Below are 21,233 nucleotides of genomic sequence, written 5' to 3'. Positions count from 1 at the left end.
AATATGGGATTTTTTAATTTCCAACCAAAATAAAAAGAGAGAATTTCAAAATTTTCACGCTCGCCCTCGCTCCCACGCGGATTCACTCGCTCGAGCCACTCTCTCTCACAGTTTCTTCTGGTTCGTTCCTCTCTGATTTGTTTCTACATTTCTTGTCATATCTGATTTCTTCCAATCTGGGTTTTCCCTGATTTGTCTATGTATTTCTTCTCTAATTTAGGTTTTTTCTAAGTTTTTTTTTTCTCTAAATATGTTTAGTAATTTGATTTCCATTTTTAATGATTTGGTGCCTTTACAACTTTAAGCTGTTTTACTGAAGTCACATTTGATAGGTGATTTGTTACTTTGGAAAATTGTGTGTGGTGAAAATAGTCGTGGTTTATATTAGGTAATTTGTGGTGAATATTGTTGATGTTTTGGAAAAGGAGTTTCTGTTTTTTATAATTTGTAGGCATGGTTAAATTTAAGGAATCAACCTGCTTCCTAATACTACTTCTAAGCTCCAGTTCATCGTCGTCACTGCACCAACCATTCTTTTCTACCCATCTTTTGAATCTATTCACAGGATTCCTTGCCATCTTCCAATATTCAATCTCATCAATTGGGCGGTACTGAGTTGAATCATCGGATGTAGAGTGATGTCTTAGTGTCCTACCCTATAAGTGAGAGCCTGAAGGTTATGTAACAAGTAGCATAAGATTGGTGAAACACTAAAATGCTGTGGTATTAAACAATGACCATCTTACTATGAAGGGAGTTCAATACACCACATTCAATCAGTTGCGTGGTAACCAACTATTTCTAATACCCAGGATATTTCATAACTATGCTTTCATGCACCTCCATTTTATAATTCCTACCATATTTAATTCCACGACTCCCCATCCTGATCTTTCGGGGATCAATTCTGGTTTGTGGCACATGCTGCACTTGACGAAAATGATTTGGATTATGGTGTCTTTGGGGATTTGAGGAGTTGTGATGTCATTGTTACCAGTGTGTGTCTTCTGAATTTGGCAATGATGTCATGAGACTGTGGTGGATTCTGTGTCAGTTAGATCGTGGCACTTGTTTTGGTTGGGGATGCCAAGTTTGATGAATTCCATATTGAATATGCAGGCGAAGAGGGAGAAGATGACTAATCTAGTGTGGGGAGAATGAGAGAGACGTTCTAGGAAGTGGCATGTTGAGGAAGTTTGGTGTACAGATGATGGGATGCTTTATGATGGAGTTGTTAATGAGGCCGGGGTTTAATGTTATGTGGAGTGATTGTTTATTGAATCTCATCAGAAGCTATGAAGCTTGCAGCATTGGTTTGGTTCCCTCTTAGATCTGCTCATTTGGCTTGTTTGTCGGTCTCACATCTTGTGTCATACGAAGAATAATGAAAACTAATTAATGGTTGAAAACATGGATTATAACGGTTCCAAATAAGTATTGCATTGGCCATATTGGAGTATAAGAAAGGTTGTCTAGCATGTAAAAATGGGGTGAACATAGTTATTCTTATGGGTGTGTTTATAATAGAGAATTTACCTCACAATATACACAGTAAACACGGAAAAAAAAATACTTGTTTCTTATTAGCTTTACCATTACAAAACTGCTGCCTCCTCATTTTACAAAGACAGAGTAGTGAGTTGCTTGTAAATTGTTATTCAGTCAAGCAAGGGAAGGTTGGGGAATTTTGTTTATCAAGTTACCTTTTTTTGTGTCCTGTTGGCATGGTCTGCCCACTTGTTTTAAGTTTTAAGTTTTACATGGGGTGTATTGGATTAAGATTTTAAAAAAAAAATTTAGTTAGAATGAAACAGTAGTACAGTATTATATATAAATAGTAGTACAATATTATTAGCAGAAAAAAAAATGAAAAAGACAAGAGTATAAAAAAAAAAAAAAAAACTCACTTGAAAATTCTTAAAAGACTTAAAAAGTTACTTCAAACAATCCTCTAAAATTTGATGGGTTTGGATGAGATTGTTTTATAGATTTGATATTTATGAATACCACTAAAAAATCCTTCAAAATCTCTTTAATACAACAATCTTTTAAAATTTCTATATTTTTTTAATATCAATAGGTTGTTTTTAAGTTATAAAAAGTCTCAAATAAATATCAATAAGTTTTAATGGACTCTTTAAAAAGTCTTGAAAATCAAGATTAAATATTACTCGATTGTTAGTGACAAAATCTTGATTAAATATCGACGTACTTTTTTACTCAAAAAAAAGTCTTCTAAAATCTTATGAAATCTTAAACCAATACACCTCCTTTAATCATTTTTGGATGAATTAAATAGGACGCTTTCTCTGTTTAATAACAACTTGAATTGAATTTTATTTTTAGTTGATGAAATGGGGCTTGGAAAAACAATATAAACAATATAGCTGATAACATATGAAGCACGAGGGTGTAACTGGTCACTACTTGATTATTGCTCCAATGGCTGTTATGACAAATTGGATCAATTAATTCACAACATGGGTTCCTAGGTATGCCCAGAGCAGACGTTGCAAATTATTTAAAATATATTTTTTAAATAATATAATATAACTTATAAATGAAAAAATAATTATTTTTTTTGAACAAAAAACTTTATTAATGAAATAAATTTAAATGTTTTATTCAAATATAAAATTTAAAACATGAAGGAAATTGTTTTTTTTTATTTAAATAAGAAATGAAGAAATTTAATTGTTTTATCCTAGCACAATATTTTGAAAATGAAGGAATTTAATTTCTTTATCAAATAATTAAGTTTAAAAATGTAGGAATTATAATTGAAGGAATTAAAATTCTAAAAATTTAGAATTCTAAAATTCTCTATCGAAACAACCTAATGATCCACACTTCACTAAGAATCAGGTCAGGAAAGGATTACATATTCTCAATGGTGGGGTGATCTATATTGATATTAATATTAATATTTCTTACATTTGCCGCAAATATTTCAGATATCGTATTGGTAGGAAGCAGAACCCAGCAAATCAGTGAAAAAGAGAACCTTAGTTGATTGCGACATTCAGAAGTTGGGAAATATGGCATGGAGGCTTTTGGCAGCATGGCCTCTCACTAAATTTCACTTCCACAACAGCCTCTCCGCAAATTCTTTGCTTCTCACACCCCTCTTTTTCTTCTCCAAGTCATTGTTCCCCAAAACAAGGTACCTCTGTCTTTCCATCATGTGCTCTGTCTCTGTAATTTCAAAGTGTGTTTAATATTGCATTTTATTTTTGCGTTTTCACCTACTTAACTAAAATGGGAATGCCAGAAAGACAAGCCTCAGATTTGTAGTTAAAATAAAATAAAATTGGAAGGCAATATTTCACTTACTACTAATCAAATAATCATTTTGAAGGTATTTTCTTCTTCTTTGGTTTAGCTTGTAATCTTGTATGCGAACCAAAAAAACTTTGAAACAGAAGTTTGCTTCATTATTGACTTACAGTTCTGTAGCTTGGACTATGTTGTATGCAAGGTTCGTGGCCAGGAACTTATTTACGGTCACCTCTATTACATGAAAGAATCTCCTTTCTCGGGGAACGTAAGCTTTCATTCAAGTCCATTTCTAAAGTATAATGATAAGGTTGTAGAGCAAAAATATCAGGATTCTGAAAAGGTCCCTTGTGCTAATGATGATGGTAATGCCAAATTAAAGAGGAAAAAACTAAAGGGGAAAAGAGCAGTTGTAAGATGGATGAAGTTTTTTAGATTTAAGAAAAAGAAAGAGTATGAAAGGATGACAGAAGAGGAAAAAATCTTATATAAATTGTTAAAGGTAAGTTCTACTTTTTTTTTAATTTTCATACATTAATCCTTTCTATTTTTTCAAATTGTATGATTCTGCTGATTCTTTCCTTTTGCACCTTTGCCATCCTGTGCTTGCTATATCTAGATACATTTCTTTTTCTTTTTAGTATTTTTCATACTACACGTGGCTTATATTTACTTTTTAGCATAAGAACTTGGATCCTCACTTTGTAATAGTGATCTTTAGACTAATGTTAAAGGTATGAATTTCTTAAAATAGTAAAGCTCTTGATGTAAATTAAATCTATTTTTCTTATGTTGGGAACTTAGTCATGCAATTTCTTGATTATGCATGCAAAAGCCTGTTTCTTAAGAACTCAACAAGAATACTAGAAGAGTAGAAGCCTTTAAAGCAATATCTCCTGCAAAGAAGATAGAACTGCTTAAAATTCTTGAACAATTGTTGGTGTCACTAAATTTAAAAATAAAGTTTTGGATCTCTTTATTCAATATTAGAATCTGGCATGCACCACTATACATATTCAAATTCAAATCTTAATACACAACTTCAGTTAGATAAAGATGATAAAGAAGCAAAATTTCAGTTTGAACAATGAATTACAGAATTATTTTAGTGCGTTCATTTTTATAATATGCATAACACATTGTTATCTAATTCCTCAAGTTAATCTTTTTGTTCTCAATAATTTACCGAAATTTTTTTTGTCAAATTCAGTTTTGTTAATGATTGTTTGACTTCTAGCTTTTTATAAAATTAACACTGTTTTGGAAAGATATTCAATTTTGCCCTTGATGTTGTTGAATCAAAATTGTCCTTTACTAAATTCAGTTACTTCACTCCAAGATCTATCATTTTCCGGTTTTTATCTGTGCTAACTGCCATGTTTTATCGCTTTTATGTTCTCTGATGACATAGCATGAAATAAATTCTTTTTGTTTCCCATTTTTTGCTTTCCTCGAGAGTGAGAAAGCTCTTGCACTCTCGTTTATTTTTAAATCAAAGTTTTTTGTTAAACATGGTTTTTACTTTTTATGTTCTGTCAGTTAATGAACATACAATGCTTTCTCCATCATTCTAGGCTCGAAAAAAAGAAGAGAGATTTTCTGAAGCTCTGAAAAAGATTGAGCCTGCAGAGTCTTCAGAAACAACCCATGATCCTGAGATATTGACCCCAGAAGAGCACTTCTTCTTCTTAAAGATGGGTCTCAAATGCAAAAATTATGTGCCAGTTGGAAGACGAGGAATTTACCAAGGTGTAATTTTGAACATGCATCTGCATTGGAAGAAACATCAGACTTTGAAAGTGGTGGTGAAAACGTTTTCAGCAGAGGAGGTCAAAGATATTGCTGCTGAGCTGGCAAGATTGACTGGAGGTATAGTTCTTGACATTCATGAAGAAAATACGATAATAATGTATAGAGGGAAAAACTACTCTCAACCACCAACTGAGATCATGTCCCCACGAGTCTCTCTCTCAAGAAAGAAGGTACTCTGTTGTGTATTCAAGTTTTAGTGATTTATGAATAAATTATGAATACAGGATAGATTCGGAGTTTACCTGGGAATAGAGTTTCAAAATTTCTCCAACAGTTCTAGGTCTTCATTGTCCAGAATCTTTTTGGGAAAATTTCTGCTACATAATGCTTGACTTGCAGAACCACTGCTACGTCTGAAATTCTGCATCTATAGTCCTTGAATGTATATATGGAATCTCTCCTGTTCATGCTACTTGTCTATTTCACAAAAAAAATGTTTCTTTTCCAAAATTTACACTCTTAACTTCATTTTTATTTAACAACTCTTCGATGCCTTGTTGGTGCTGGTTCTCACTGTATCTCCTGGTATCTTGCAAGAAGGGGTTGTGACAATTTATTACCCTGGAATTTGCACTTGAATGGAGGCTTTTACTTTTATCATTTTCATTTCTCTATGAATAAAGATTTATATATGTTTTGCTTCTTCCAGAAGTTAACATTAATTGCCCCTGCATTTTTCTATATTCTTCTTTATACTCTTTACTATGGTAGAAGAAAAACATTTCAAATGGTGTATTCAATTGTTTTTTTTCATTTTTCTGGATTATCTTATGCAGGCATTGGATAAATCCAAATATAGGGATGCCCTCCGAGCTGTGAGGAGATGCATTCCAAGACTCGAGCAAGAGCTTGAAATTCTTCGAGCACAATTTAAAAGCATGGCTGAAAGTAATACAGATGCTGCTGAGGCAATTCAGAACAGTAACAAAGCGAGTATTGAGTCTGGTAGTATTTCAAATTTCCAGCTAGAGAATTCTGATAAACACCGTGAGATGATGAATGATAACATCGAGTGCTCAGAGGAAGACATAAATATGAACTCTGAATGGGAGTCTGATTCTGATAAGTTATCAGATTTATTCGAGACTGATTCAGATACAGAGATTTTCGAAAAGGAGGAGAAACCTCTTTATTTGGACGAGTTTGATAATTTTCCAGAGCAAAGCAATGGAGAAACAAATGATTTTGAGGAGCATCTGCGACAAATGTCTCTGAACTCAAAAAACATGGAAAAAGACGTCGACTTACCTGAGCTGGATGAAGTTGACAAGATTTTTCTGCGTGCTACATCCTTTTTAAAGAAAAAGATAAAATGATAAGTTTGCAAAAGGCAAGTCTAATCATTGTATTGGATATAAAACAAAATAGTGTAGCTTGGGAGAAATTACAACATACAACAATGAAGTAGCATAGCATTGTGTTTGACTCATTTTTAAAACAGGAGATGAATATTTAAATTTAACACCTTTTTGTTTGAGACCCTTGTATTTAAAGTTATATTAGATCATGACTAATCTGAGATGAGTTAAGTAAAGCCATCTAGGTGAGGCGGTGGGTAAAGTTCTCCCAACACTTTTTATTCCTATTTAGAAACTCAAATTTCAAATCTTGAGGAAAGTCAAGTTTTTTTTTTCTACTTATACCATTAGGCAATGGTGTCACTATTCCATTTTTATTATGCAACATGAAATTAAGAGTTTGGGTACTTGAAGGATTAAAGATCATATGGATAACTTGAATAATTTTGATAGCAGTTTGGCATGTATCTCTCTCTGTTCTAACTTGTCTCTTTATGGAGCATGGCAACTTAAAAAGCCGCTACAAGCCATTAGGAATTGTTCTAACTAATAGAAGGGACAACAAACAAAGAGACAACGGACAAAAAACAATAAGACAAAATAGGGAGGAGCAAAATATGTTGACATAATGCTCATCCACAAAACACTATAATGTTACCTGTAAACTTAAAATGGAAACTTATATTGCCTAGTGGTGGTGGGTTGATGGGAAAATGTAGATGAAGCATTATAAGCGGGTGATGTCACTAGTCAAGGTGGATGTCTGAATTGTTTTGCATCTATATTTTTTTTCTTTTATCTTATATTTTGTTTTAAATTTAGTAAATAGTCAACTATTAAATGTGGCAGCTTCTTGCCCATGATAAATTAAATTTATTAAGATGAACAAACTAAGAAACTCAATCTTTTACAAAATTGCAAAGATAATTTAGAACTTAAAAATTACTGCTGTGGTTGAAGACTTATCTTAAGTTACAAAAAACATATATAGTATAATAAGAATAAAAAGCAAAGAACAAAGTGTTAATTAAGAAGAACAAGATTGGGATCATGTTGAAGAGTCAGTAGGATTTGCGTTGAAAAGTTCAAGAATGGTCATTAACACATTCCAATGTTCCAACGATTTTTAAACACCTTTATTGGTCAATTCTTATTACACGGTTACACCAATGAAGATTTCAGTTTGCCCTCCTCCCGCCAATTTTTGGGGATGGGTTCTAACAATCTAACATGCTCTCGTGACTCCATATCCTTAAAAGACATTGGTAAATAACAAATCACAAAATCACCGACTTAGTGTTGTTCAAGATCATATACGGAACAAACAAACAAATATAAAGTAGACACAGCTCACTCTTAAAAGTTTTATATATTACATAAATAGATAGACAAATTATTCATCGGCGCACCTTTAGTGCATAATAGTTAGCAGGTTAGAGTTCTATGGAGTTTGGTAGCCATGGTTGAATGCTGCAATGGTGCAACCATTCTCCTTCATTGGAAGGAGAAAGTTAAGGGATCTAAGGCTTGCATGCGTATTTACACTCAACACAATAAAAGTTATGCAGCACTTCCTGATTTCATGTAAATTAAATAAGAAAATATAAAAACAAAAAATCCATAATGTTAAACCAAACTAACAAAAATTTTCAGCAACGAGAAATAAAATACTAAAATTTAATTAGCATACTCGATGCTACACTACACATACAGCTATTCATCAAGGATGTTTGGGTGTTCCAACCAAAATGTTGGTCCAATAATATCAATATGCTCAACAATGACCTTTCCATAACATTCAGAAGATTCACCATTCTCCTGATGAATAAGAACATTGTCTACCTTTTCCCTATAAACTGAGGATCCTTGTCGATACATGATTGGTAATTTATTGTAGTCAATAGCCAATTCCTCAATTTTCTTTTGCAACTGAGCACCCTTTAAATTATTCTGGGCTTCCCTTTTGCTTTTTCCAGATGCAACCAGCTTCCAAAAACAAGAGTTATATTGATTGTTGATGTGACAATCCACTTGTCTCCATGAAAGGTAGTCCCGTAGAATATTGGTGGATGGATAACACACTGCTCGTCCATCAAAGGAAGGAGGGTACTTTAACTCACTTTGTGAGAAGAAATCTTTCCATCTCATCACATAAGTGGATGTGAAGAAAGACACAATAGCTGAAATCATTGTATTAGCTCTCCTTTGATAAAGATTACTGGTTTTCTTAAGAATAAAGCTAAACTCATCACTGACCCCATACGCAAAGACTATATCCTCCCAAAACTTTTCTAAGACAGCAACTGCACACAAATTCATCAAGTTAAGAGCTCTATCATCATTTGGCTTCACAAATTCATGTATCTCAGAAAATCTGTGGAAGTGGCATCCATCTATTCGAACTACAATCCATGTTGATGGCATCAATTTACCATCAAATTCAAAGGACCTCACATACTCTGGACTCACATTGTGAATCTCTTCAACAAAACTACCAAGCTCCTTCAAAAGAATCGTCTGCTCATTCCAAAACCTCTTACTCGCTATTTTCTTGGAATGCACTGTGATTATCTTTCTCCTGTGCCTTTTAATTGGTGCACCATTATCTGTGTACTTCACAATATCCTCTATCATTGTCTTCAGAACACAAGACCCTTGGCGGTATATTGGCTCCAGTGTATTGTAATTAACATTGAACTCATCAAATAAAAGATTGTTTAGATCACTTTTGTCAAAACCCTTTATGAAGTCCCATGCTTCCTTCTCATTCATTCCACGTTCAACAAGACGCCAAAGGCATTGCTCACGTTGATTACCCAAATGACATATATTCTGCCTCCACAAAAGATACGCTTGAAGAGCATCTGTGGACGCACAAGGTATGACTCGCCCATGGAAGGAAGGAGGACATTGTAGTTCCTTTTGTGGAAAAAATTCACCCCATTTTCTCACAAAGACAGATGAGAAAAAAGAAGTCACAATTGATAGCACTTTACTAGCACGCCTTTCATAGAATTTGGAGGTCTTCTTGAAAACAAAAGTATACTCGTCACTGAACCCATATGCAAGGACTACATCTGCATACTCTTCAAGAACTTCAATTGCACAACAGTTCATCAATCTCAAGGTGTTTACATCACAAGGTTTTTGAAGTTTACAGGCATTGATCCAAACAAGGATGATGTTCGGAAACATGACCTCATCCTCAACTTCAAAACACTTGACATACTCATATTTGCTGTTTGCCATCCTGCATGCAAAAGTTTACATATATATGCTCTTTCTTCTCACACAAAAAACTATCATTGCTTGCTGGCTTTGTCCTTGTGCACGGAAATCACAAGCTGCCACTCATAGTCATTCATAAACCCAATGTCAACTCATTAAATGCAAAATCTTCAGTCTTCCCCGTCAATCACTTCAAATAGCACTTAAAAGAGACTGGCATCATAGTAACAGGTACAGTGGGTGGCAGCAGTGGCTGTAATTTAAAAAGAATTAGTATTGTGAATAGCAATATATTCTACCGTTATAAAAAGTTTATTAGCAAACACAAGTTAACAACAAAAGCCTTATCCCATTAGGAGCACACACACAAGTTAACAAAGTAAAATAATTTTTATGCTGTGCCAAACATTGGCTTTACTTTGACAGCCAAGCCCATTGAGTAGGAGAAATATTTAGTTCCAACACACATCATCACTCACAAGTCACAACTCAAAGTGTGATCCATCATTATGATTAAATAACAAACACGCAATTGGTCCTTCACAATTCACATAAATAAAGATTCAATTCAATTATTAACATGCCCAACTCTTGGTGGGGCTAAAACTTGAGTAAAACTGATCAATGCAGAATTTATAGTATTCAGCTCAAGTGTAAGGATCCATCCAAGGCATGTCATCAAACAGTTGGTGTGCTAAAATAAAATTTGCCAATTTGGGGGAAAACCAAAACAAGTTATAGCTGTAATTAGATGACAGTGGAGAAGGAATGAGTGGACCATGTCATGTGCTTTCATATATAGTCACTGGGTTCACACGGATCTTCATAACAACATGAGGAGTACCAATGTATCACATACGCAGTAAAATTCGTATAAAATTTGGAATATGCTATAGCTACCCTACAATGGAATTGGAAAGCATAAATGGAGTGGGGGAATAAGCCATACCTCACTGCATAAATGTCTAAGAGAAGAGGACACTGAAATCAGAGGGGGGGAATGTGTGACAGGCGAGCTATTTAAAAAGGAGAAAAAAGGCTAATTAAGTAATTTTATATAAAAATAATTCAGAGCAAAAATAGTAAAAGCCTTCAGCATTTCTATTCTGTGTTGGGCTTGGTCCAGCATTTTGTGCGTTGAACTTGGACCGCTCCCACTATGCATGGATGACGCATAGCAATTGCATGAATGTTAATATTTAAGGAAATATAGTAATTTATTAACATGTCTATTGTCTACACTAAACTGCTTTACTCCAAATAACTATAATGTATACCTGATAGCAATGGACAACATAAAGCAACTAACATTTAGCAAAATGCCAAAAATTGGAGTAGATATTTATAATTGTCAATAAAGCTTATCAAGTTACCATAAATCCATCCAAACAATAAAATTGAAAGAGTAGATGAAAATTCCTAAGATATGGACATTGGCTGATTCCATTGCATCACCACTCTACAATTGGAGCAGGAGAAACCTTCTACAGGCATATTCATATTTTCCACTGTAAAGCTGTAGCGTGTTTAAGTTGCAAGTGATAATATTTTGGGACAAATTTGAAAATTTTACCAGAAGTTTTTGGTGCTCTAGCTAAATTTATTTTCAACAGGGAGTAAGGACAGGCATAAATGAGTACTTAGTCACCAAAGCATTAATTATTATTGGTATATGAGCCAATGGTGGCACAACACATCATCAAGAGGGAGCAGAGGTTCTTTTAATTGGCTACAATGCAAGAGAAAGGCTCAAGTCTGTTTATTACACGATGATCATCTGTTTGTTTTGGAAGTATATATAAAAAGTAACAGCAAGTCTCAGTACAGCAAGGTGGCGCCCTCTGATTCTCACAAGAGAACAAAACTTAAAATGGGAGCTCAAGGGAATGCTTGTCCTTACACTAGCCATACAACCCAGGACTTGTCTGCAAGAATTGTTCACCTATCTCTAATGTCCCTCTTCAAAATGAAGAAAATGAAAATTTGACCAAAGAATACATTTAGCTAGCTGTATGTACACAGCAAATTGGTAAGAATTAAGCATGACAAGTAAACTGCTTTCTGGCCAAACACAAAAACTGTGCAACTAGAGTCAGCTACTAATTTTATATCTGCAGTGGGTCCAATTTGATACTCAAAAGGCAGATTGTTGTGGCTCTTGTTAACGAGATAACAACTCTTGTAAGATTCTAATAATTTTAAGACCAATCCCCCACTCTCTTATATGAATTGTGGGCCCTTATCTTCTCTCCTAATATTCTAACATAGACATTCTTGTCCAGTTGCAAACACAATTCATAGCATTGCTTCTGAGTTGAATGAAACAAGTTTTTAGAACTCTAGCTTTCTCATCATTTGATCACGCTATGGCAAACTACATTGGTAGGTTTTGATATTCAGTAGCTAGCTGAAGCAGCACATACAAGGTAGCTATGTCCTCCTTTGATTCCTATAAAATCAACTCTGCATTGTATACCATAGTTATTGATCCCTATAAAGCACAAACATGCACCAACATCTTAACACAGAAATAAGAGGACATATTTATAGTTGGACTGTTGGACATAGGTGAGAAGAATGACTTGCTAGGCATAAAAAGGGAAAGAAAAATAATGAAAACAAGGACAAAGAAATTAAGGGAATTATCTCCTCAATGACAAACATTTTTCTTTTGAAAGGATTCGCATCAATTTGGTGTGAAGGTGAAGATGTTACTAGAAAAAAAGTGGTTTTGTAATGTGAAATTTCTTTTATAACTTCAGGTTCATCCAGATATTACACAAAAATTGCTATTTGTGACCATATTCGCACTTTTTCCAAGAGATATCTATAGGATGTCATTAATTTATAACATGTATTTATGCCCATTGCTTTTGATTTAGCCTAAAGCTCAATGCTTATCCTTTCCATGGATATATATGATAAGGAATTCTTCTTGAGCCCGGTGCCAAGGTGTTTAAAGGACGAGACTGTTCTCATCACAACCTATGAAGGGAACCATAATCATCCACTACCACCAGCAGCCAGACCTTTGGCAAGCTGAACACCAGCTGCATTGAACATGTTCCTTTCTGGCTCAATCACAAATTCACATGGCAGCACCACTCTATCAAATTCGCACTGTTTCTCTTTCTGTCTACTATTTCCCCAACTGCTGTGAGTACTTTCTCCTAATCTGCAACATGCCCCACAGTAACACTGGACTTAACCCAGCCCCTTAATAACTATTTGCAATTCCAAAGGGTCACCACTTCACAAGACCACAGACAATCACTGTACCTTCTGTCACTGCATGGCCACCCTCAAATTTCTGAGGGGTTGCAGTTGTATTGTAAGTTTCCAACCATATCAACCCCAGAGTAAAACCTTGCCTAGGTGGATGTCGTCACTGAAGCTATAGCCAAAGATCCTTCTCTCAGGAAAGGACTATTTTCATCCATTTCCTCACTCACTGGAGAACCACAGAACATGAATAACCACAGCCAAAAAAAAAACAGTAAGAGTAGTAATGGTTATGACCCTTGTTCTAAGATGCCAACAATACCACCTCATCTAGACTTTGTGCCTTAGGATCAACTAGACTTTGTGCCTATCCTAAGCATTGTTCATTTGAGGTTCACTGCAGCAGAGAGACTAGCATGCATGACAGTCTCAAAAGAGCCATTTGATTAAATAGACAACACTAAGCACAAACTAAGCCTTCTCTTCAATAACACTCAATCATTCTTCAGCATCACCAGTACATTGTAGTTTTAAAATGTCACGCAACATGAATAAAGTAACCAATTGAACTCTCATTGTGATGCTAAAACTGAAACTATTCTCGGACCTAAACCAGTCTCAAGAAAATCTAATATAGCTATACTGTTCAGTGTTCAGTAATATTTTTTAATCAACTTTGGAAAAAGAAATATCAATATTTTTTATAAGGGAAAAAGAAATATCATTAGATCAGCAAGAGCACTCCTGGTTCTTGGTTGTAACCAGCTTAAGGGCTACAACAAGTTAGCAACAGTGTGAGATGTCGGAACAAATATGATTTGTCACAAGAATTAGATGTGCTTAATTATCAGGGGAGATAAATTACTATTTTGACCAAGTTGAAGAGTGGTACCATGGTACATGGTACCTAATCAGGAAAAATCTGATGGAGCCTATAACACCAAAGTGGCACAAAGCTTTACAAGCTACCACTCAACCACAGTTCAAATAAATAACAACATTTAATCATAATTGCAAGCAAGGATCCTAGTCATGGTAGAAGAAGACAAAGTCAAAACCTATCTTACCTAAAGAGCAAAATCAAACACATAAATCAACAAATCGAAGAGCAAATATAAATGAACAAACCCTAGCAAGAAATGTAGAGAGATGAGAGAGCAGAGAAACAAACCAGAGAAATTGTCAAGTCAGACTCAGCGAGCGACGAGAATCAGCGGGCGGGAATCAGGGAGCGAAAAAGAATTATAAAATTCTTCTTGTTTTTTTTTCGAAGGAATTTAAATTTTAAAATTCTGATTTTTTTTAATAGAATATCCAAACATGATACGATACTTTTCTTCACATAATGAAAATTTTACATGAAATCCCTCTAAAATTATCAACGTGTTACGTGATACTGGTCTTACTTGTAAGTAATAAATTTATTGTTTTTTTTCTGAAACTCTAAATTTTAATTAATAATGATTAATTTTTAAAATTATTTAAAATTAAATTTCTATTTTTACACCAGATTAAATTTCTTTTAAACACCGTGGCTTTTATTTTATTTTTTTATACATTATTGAAAATAAAATTTGAAATTGGGGCGGGTTGATTGGGTTTCTAATCTAACAGAACTCTTGGATCAATAAGGAGTTGCTTGCTGCTACAATTCCTTGGGTGGACAATATGATGTGGGCCTTCAAGTTCATGAGTCATGACCTGTGGGATGTATGGAAAAAATTTCAAATTTTATATGGAATATAGATAAAACTATTTTATATGGAATAAAGATAAAACTATTAAAAAATATATAAGTGAAAGACAACTCTCACTTTATAAGTCGATTTTGTAATTCAACCCACATTTTAAAATGATATAAAAACTATATAAGTCCACTCTAAAAAATGTCACCCACCATTTGTAACACAATTACCAAGTCTAGTAGTGTTAGGTGTGGTAGGATGTATTAGAAAAAATTCAAGTTTTGTCTATCCTAGATCATTTAAAAGCAGTGTTTTAAAACCCGGACCGACCCGGCCGGTCGGACCGGTTGGACCGGGAACCGGTGGTCCAGCCGGTTCGAATCTTACGTTAGATCGGTTATGCAGTTGACCTGTTTCAAACCGGATTGAACCGGACAATTTTTCGGTTCAACCGGTGAACCGGTGGGTCAAACCAGTTCAACCATTTTTTTTTTTTAATAAAATTTTTTAAGGGATCATAAATCACAATAATAATAATAATAATTGAATCTCTTAATGGAAAAGTAAGGAGTCTTATTAAATATAACAATAACTACTTGTTCTAATATATTTGTTTGTAATATATACAACTTAAATAACTTTTATAGTATATTATTAATTTTAAATTATATATTTAATAATATAATATCTATGTAAATATTACATATATTATTTTGTGATATTAATTGCAAGCATATTATATATGTAAATATTATTTATATTTTTAATTTGTATTAATATACCGTTCAACATATAATTTTTTATGTATTTTTTTATAAAATAAAAATAAAAATAATTTTAAATAAGATAGAAAAATTAAAATTTAAAATAAGATGAATTTATTAAAATTTATAAGTATAAAATATATTTAATATGAATATTTTTTTAATATAAATAAATAAAAATTGAGTCATGCGGTTCAACTAGTGACCCACCAGTTCAACCTTTGACCCACTGACCCAGTACCTTAACCGGTTCGATGACCGGTCCGATTTTTAAAACTATGTTTAAAAGGACACCCACCATTTATCCATGTATCAAGTTCAATAGTGTTAGACATGAAGGATTGTATTACGAAAAATCGAAGTCTCGCATCAAATTAGGGATAGCCAAAATATCCGCACCCACAGGTATCTGTGGACAAAATCCGCTACGGATAATAAATTGATAGGCTAATTGGGTGCCCACGGATAATGGAGACAGATAATTTTTTACCAGTTTATAAATGGGGCGGGGGCGGGTATGATGATATTCATATCCGCGGGTATCCGTTTAATATTATTTCTTAAATATCCTAATTATCTTTGTACCACATAATCCTAAAACTACATTCTCTCATCTTATTTTCTTACAAAAGTGAGGTTGATGAAGTTACCGACATGTGTTAAACATGTTATAAAATTATGTTGGATGTAATTTGATTAATTTTCTAGCTTTGATTGGATCAATAAGATTTATGTATTTTAAGTTGTTTACTTTCATTTGGAATTATGAGATTAAATTATTGTAATTTTGTGATGAGACTTTAACTTACTTGTGAGATTGATATATTTTAAGTTATTGATTATCTTGAATTTTTATTATTATTTCAACAAAATTAACGTTAAATAAAAGTTTAAAATTAATATTGAATTTTTATTTTTAATATTTCAATGACATTAAAATATAAACTTAAAATTATTTGTAATATAATTTTTTTAATTTCTTAAAAATTTTATAAATATCCATGGATATCCGTGGGTATTCAAGAAATTCATGAATAGCCATTTAATGGATACCCGCGTGAATATGAGGTGGGTATGGGACTAATTTTCATTCAGCGGGGCGGGGGCGGGTTTACTATTACCCGCTCCCATGGGGCCCCATTGTCATCCCTACATCAAATAGAGATAAAATAATTAAAGAATATATAAGTAGGAGGCGACCTTTATCTTACAAGTCGATTTTGTAGAGTTGAGTTAGGCTCAAATCTACTTTCTAAGATGGGCGTGAGGGCCGGGAGTGTATTGGTAAAAACTCAAGTCTCACATTAATTATGGATAAGACAATTAAAATGTATATAAGTAGGGGTAACCCAATCTTAAAAAGTGAGTTTAAGTCTAACTTAATCTTACAAAACTAACTTTTAAAGCGAAGGTTATCTCTTACTTATATATTATTTAATTATCTTATCTCTAGTTGATGTAAGATTTGAATTTTTTTTAATGGTTCTCGGGGCTTGGATAGGTTGTATTTCTCACTTCCAAAGAACATTCTACCTAGGATCCGATCCGCACAACCTCATTTCATTTCTGATATGCCTAATACATGGGGTTGGGGTGGAATATTCAGGGTTGTTACATTGTCAAGTCAACATATGCTTGGCTAGATATGCGAGATGTTACACAGAGTTTAGGGTGTCACCAAGCCCTCCCAAGTCCCAACGTGTGCAATCCTGGCTCATCCAGGAGATTTGTTCGCGCTCGTAACAATTAAGCATTGTCTCTTCTCTCGTCCATACAACAAGGTTGTTTGGCAGTATGGGCAAGCATATATATGGACTTCCTAGGTGTTATTGGCCTTGACTAGGTGGGTTGGTGGGAGTATATAGGTAGGAACCTTGGCTGGGGGGGTTTTCATCTTCATATGGAAGATTAGGGGTGACCGAAGCACCCACATTTTTGAGGATCCGGAGGTAGATGCATGTGACTATTGTCAACAAGCTTTGTCCTTGTGGAGATGGTCAGAGGAGGCTTTTGGGGGTCAACCCCAGCCGCAAGTCGCTAACCTGAGGACAATAACATTGTTACATCCTCCCTTAGGAACAGTTGCGTTACATGTCGATGATAGTATGCATGGCACGTCAGGTCAAGGAGGCTTCAGTGGTTTCTTTCACCACATGCGTCGCTCGGATCGTTTGCACGAAGCCTTGGTGCTGCATGCCAAAAATTTGGCCTTACTACATGGTCTTCGCCTTTGCTAGGAGATAGGTTTTCGTAGGAATATGTATGCACATTGGCAAAACATGAAGCTTTTGCATCATAACGAGGTCAAGGTTTTAGCTGTTGCGCCTGCCTTTTTAGAGTCTCTTTTGTTTGTTGATAGTATTGGGTTACCAATATTGAAATTTAAATTAAAAATAAAAGTGTGAATAATAATGTAACTTAATACTCTTAATGTGAATTACGCTCTTCTCGTATGAGAGATGTAAGTATTGCACTATCTATCGTCCATATATTAAAATATCAATTAAATTACATTTTATCTCTTAGAGTTACAAGTATTTTATTATCACTCTCTTATTATATTAACTTAACATCGTCAAAAAATAATCATTATAAATTTTTTTTAAAATAATTTTCATTTAATTATTTATAATAATTATAATTTAATTATTCATCAAAATATTATTTTAATTAAAGAATTAAAAATTGTAAAATATTAATTAAAATTTAATTAATTTTATTAAAATAATAAGTAAAATATAAAATATAAAATAAATTATATATGTATACTTTTATATATACATCAATATATATAATTGTTGGAGAAAAAGATACACACTAGAAGGGGGTTGAATAGTGTACATCAAAAACTCACGTTTTTTGCAGTGAGAGAGTGAAGAATACAAATAGACGAAGTATTGAAGAGTAACTAGACGAAGTAATGAAGTAGACAAAATGACACACGTATTTTTATACCAGTTCATCTTCAATCCAAAGACTACGTTCAGTTCTTAATTCAACTAGATTAAGTTTCACTATCTTATGCAAGATACAAATATTCTTTACAAGCCACTTTTGGCTAAACAACAAATATTTTTTACAAGCTATTTCTGCCTAAAACTCAAGTATTCTTTCAACAAGTCTTTTCAGACTTAAATCCAAGTATTTTTTACAAGCCACTTTTGACTAAACAATAAGTATTCTTTACAAGTCATTTTTGGCTAAAATTCAAGTATTCTTTCAACAAGCCTCTTTCGGCTTAAACCCAAATATTCTTTTTCACAAGCCTCTTCAAGCTTAACCACTAAGTATTCTTTTGCACAAGTCTCTCTAAGCTCAATCCTTACAAATAAGCTTGATAAGATTTACAAGTATAGCATCGTCTCTTTTAGACGTGATGCTATCAAGATACAACACAAAAAGACTACAAAGATCTAGATACAAAATTTACAAATGTGATTATTTGTAGTGCTTCAGCTTGATACTTTAGTGATTTTTTTCAAAATGAATTGCTCAAAAAATGTTGATCTTTTATTCACTAACGCTTTTTCTTCGTGTATATATATATAGTATGTGTTCTTCTTTTCTTCCTTCTTGAAGGCTTGATCTTTGTATAGCAGCTTTTGGGAAGATGACCATTGCAGCAATATTCAAATTTAAACGTTCCAGATTTCTTTACCAGTTGCTTCATTTGTCTTCCTAACTAATCGTAAAGAGTATTGTTGATGCATTAAATGCTTATCAGGATGTCTGTACCTCTTATTTGATTCAGGAAACTACTTATCATCATTTCATTCTACTTTGAGTGTAGCAGAGAATGTCAACCTAGAACAGTTGAGACTGGTGTAGAGCAGACCTTTTCAGATGATATCCGAGATTATGCTTTTGACTTCTCACAGAGATTTTGTTTTTTTCCTCATTAATGCTCTTCAAGAATTTCAAAGTTCCTTTTTGTTTGGTCTGTCGAGAAATAACACATTAAAGCAAATGCAATGTTAGTCTTATTCATTTAAGAGTTAATTACCTATACACTGTCAGTGTAAAGTTTTTTTACATTGGCAACCAATTATATCTTTTAATTGTGTCATGTTACTGTATACACATTTACTTTTAACAATGACATGACACAATTAAAAGATATAATTGGTTGCCAGTGTAAAAAAACTTTACACTGATAGTGTATAGGTGATTAACTCTTCATTTAATGTAAGTCAGATGGATTGTATGATTCGTTTAATTTCTTTCATCTTACGGATGATATGTATTATCTTCATATTTCATCTGATCTATTTTATTCTTGAAGAAAGCTGAATTTTGTTTTAAAGAAAATTCTTTTGTTTGTCAACATTAAAACTTAAAGAATCATCTGTTGTCTTTTTTTTTTTAGGGGATCGTCTGTTGTCTTAAAACAAGATTTTTATTTAACAATAATATAAATTAATACACACACACACACACACACACACACACACACACACATATATATATATATATATATATATATATATATATATATATATTAAATTTTAAAATAATTATATTTTATTTAAAAATAGAATTTTTATTTAAATATATTTATTTAACAGTTATATATTTAATATACATATTTTAGCATTACATTAATTAAATATAATAAATAAAACTTTATCATAAAACATTAGTTTATTTATATATTATTAAAATATTATATTAATAACATCAATCAAATAATACCTTAATATACATAATACATTTAATATATACAATTAATACTATATAATAAAAATACTATTTTATTTAAATTTGATCAAAATATTACATTAACTACGTTGATGAATAATATCTTAACACTTGTATTTACTTTATTTATATATATATATATATATATATATATATATATATATATATACTTTGTTTTTTTTATATATTTAACATTAAAAATATTTTGTAAAGATAATAATGAAAATATATTTTTAGGATATATATAGTTAATTTTGGTAAAATTTATAATAATTTTTTAAAATAATAATTAAATATGTAAACCAAGAGATACATTTTTATGCAACATTTTTTAATATTATTCCTAATATTTTAGCATATACAATGCACATACATGTGTATTACATATAATATAATTAAAATTTATAATAAAAAATATATAAATAAATATTATGTTTGAATATATATTATATTAAAAATTAATATACATAAATATTTTTAAACATATAAATTATATTTTAGATTTATTAATATCTAATTCAATTTTTATTTATCATAATTATTTACAAATTTATTTTTAATATTTTTAAAATAAATTATCAATTAATATTCCTATATATTAAACACGAGCTTCTATCTTGTACTATAATAAATTTAGGTATTTTTCTTTAACGAAAGGATTTTTAGAAATTTTTTTAATTTCTTGTCTAATTCAAATTTTATTTATCAGAATTATTTATAAATTAAATTTTAATATTTTTTAAAATAAATTATCAATAAATAAAAATTCAAAGAAGCTACATTTTTAGTTTTTGATAATTTAATTTTAGCATACTACTCCAACTCCACAGCTACGTGCATCAGGTTTTAATACATAAGGTTGTCTGATCCCACTGTTTCTGATGATTTTTTTCTTTTTCTTTTGGGGATCTCACACTCAGTTCCTTACCACAAAATCAAATGTTACTGGCTTACAGTAACCGTGGTTAGTATAAAATCAATTATGGAAGAATATTTCATGCTATGTACTATGTAGGACTTTCTGTTTTAGCATGATTATTATAGTATTTTTATCCGATATTGATTGTAGAATTCCAACTATATTAAGCAAGTATAAACAAAAGTGTTAAATTTGCAACACTTACTACATAATAGATGCAGTATATGGAGTGTGATCTCAACTGTTACATAGCATATTGAGATACTCAGGTGCATATATCTTATAGTAAATATTTTTAATTAGTTATTCTTTTAATTTATCTGGATAAAAG

The 21,233-nt window shown here is 32.3% G+C and overlaps 2 protein-coding genes across 9 annotated transcripts; one reads left to right on the top strand and one right to left on the bottom strand.

Annotated features, from left to right (window-relative positions):
• Nucleotides 1-33: 33 nt before the first annotated feature.
• Nucleotides 34-6,565, top strand: LOC109789594 (putative CRM domain-containing protein At3g25440, chloroplastic). Of its 5 annotated transcripts, none has more exons than XM_020348575.3 (5): nt 34-120; nt 2,955-3,163; nt 3,457-3,778; nt 4,851-5,258; nt 5,865-6,565. In XM_020348575.3, the coding sequence occupies exons 2-5, from the start codon at nt 3,039-3,041 to the stop codon at nt 6,402-6,404; spliced, it is 1,395 nt and encodes a 464-aa protein (XP_020204164.1). In that variant the 5' UTR covers nt 34-120; nt 2,955-3,038; the 3' UTR covers nt 6,405-6,565. The 5 variants fall into 5 exon arrangements, with proteins under 5 accessions (XP_020204164.1, XP_082915550.1, XP_020204166.1 ...); XM_083059424.1 differs by lacking the exon at nt 34-120 and adding an exon at nt 297-1,313; XM_020348577.3 differs by lacking the exon at nt 34-120 and adding an exon at nt 2,716-2,865.
• A 1,375-nt stretch (nt 6,566-7,940) lies between these two features.
• Nucleotides 7,941-14,165, bottom strand: LOC109789604 (tRNA(His) guanylyltransferase 2). Of its 4 annotated transcripts, none has more exons than XM_020348593.3 (3): nt 14,008-14,164; nt 10,564-10,630; nt 7,941-9,867 (listed from the first exon to the last, which is right to left on the bottom strand). In XM_020348593.3, the coding sequence occupies exon 3, from the start codon at nt 9,633-9,635 to the stop codon at nt 8,100-8,102; it is 1,536 nt and encodes a 511-aa protein (XP_020204182.1). In that variant the 5' UTR covers nt 9,636-9,867; nt 10,564-10,630; nt 14,008-14,164; the 3' UTR covers nt 7,941-8,099. The 4 variants fall into 4 exon arrangements, with proteins under 4 accessions (XP_020204182.1, XP_082915548.1, XP_020204181.1 ...); XM_083059422.1 differs by lacking the exon at nt 14,008-14,164 and adding an exon at nt 13,904-13,958; XM_020348592.3 differs by lacking the exon at nt 10,564-10,630 and having other exon boundaries at nt 14,008-14,165.
• Nucleotides 14,166-21,233: the final 7,068 nt, after the last annotated feature.

The sequence above is a fragment of the Cajanus cajan genome, chromosome 7 (genome assembly GCF_000230855.2).
Source record: "Cajanus cajan strain Asha chromosome 7, NIPB_CcT2T_4, whole genome shotgun sequence".
Classification (NCBI taxonomy): Eukaryota; Viridiplantae; Streptophyta; class Magnoliopsida; order Fabales; family Fabaceae; genus Cajanus; species Cajanus cajan.
Note: the sequence above shows the minus strand (reverse complement) of the source record. Positions and strands in the feature narration are given on the sequence as shown.

Excerpts from the sequence above, each read along its gene's own strand:
- LOC109789594 (XM_020348575.3), top strand. The coding sequence starts at position 3,039 with ATGGCATGGAGGCTTTTGGCAGCATGGCCTCTCACTAAATTTCACTTC. Across the intron at positions 3,779-4,850 it reads TCTTATATAAATTGTTAAAG|GCTCGAAAAAAAGAAGAGAG; the intron begins GTAAGTTCTACT and ends CCATCATTCTAG. Across the intron at positions 5,259-5,864 it reads TCTCTCTCTCAAGAAAGAAG|GCATTGGATAAATCCAAATA; the intron begins GTACTCTGTTGT and ends TATCTTATGCAG.
- LOC109789604 (XM_020348592.3), bottom strand. The coding sequence starts at position 9,635 with ATGGCAAACAGCAAATATGAGTATGTCAAGTGTTTTGAAGTTGAGGAT.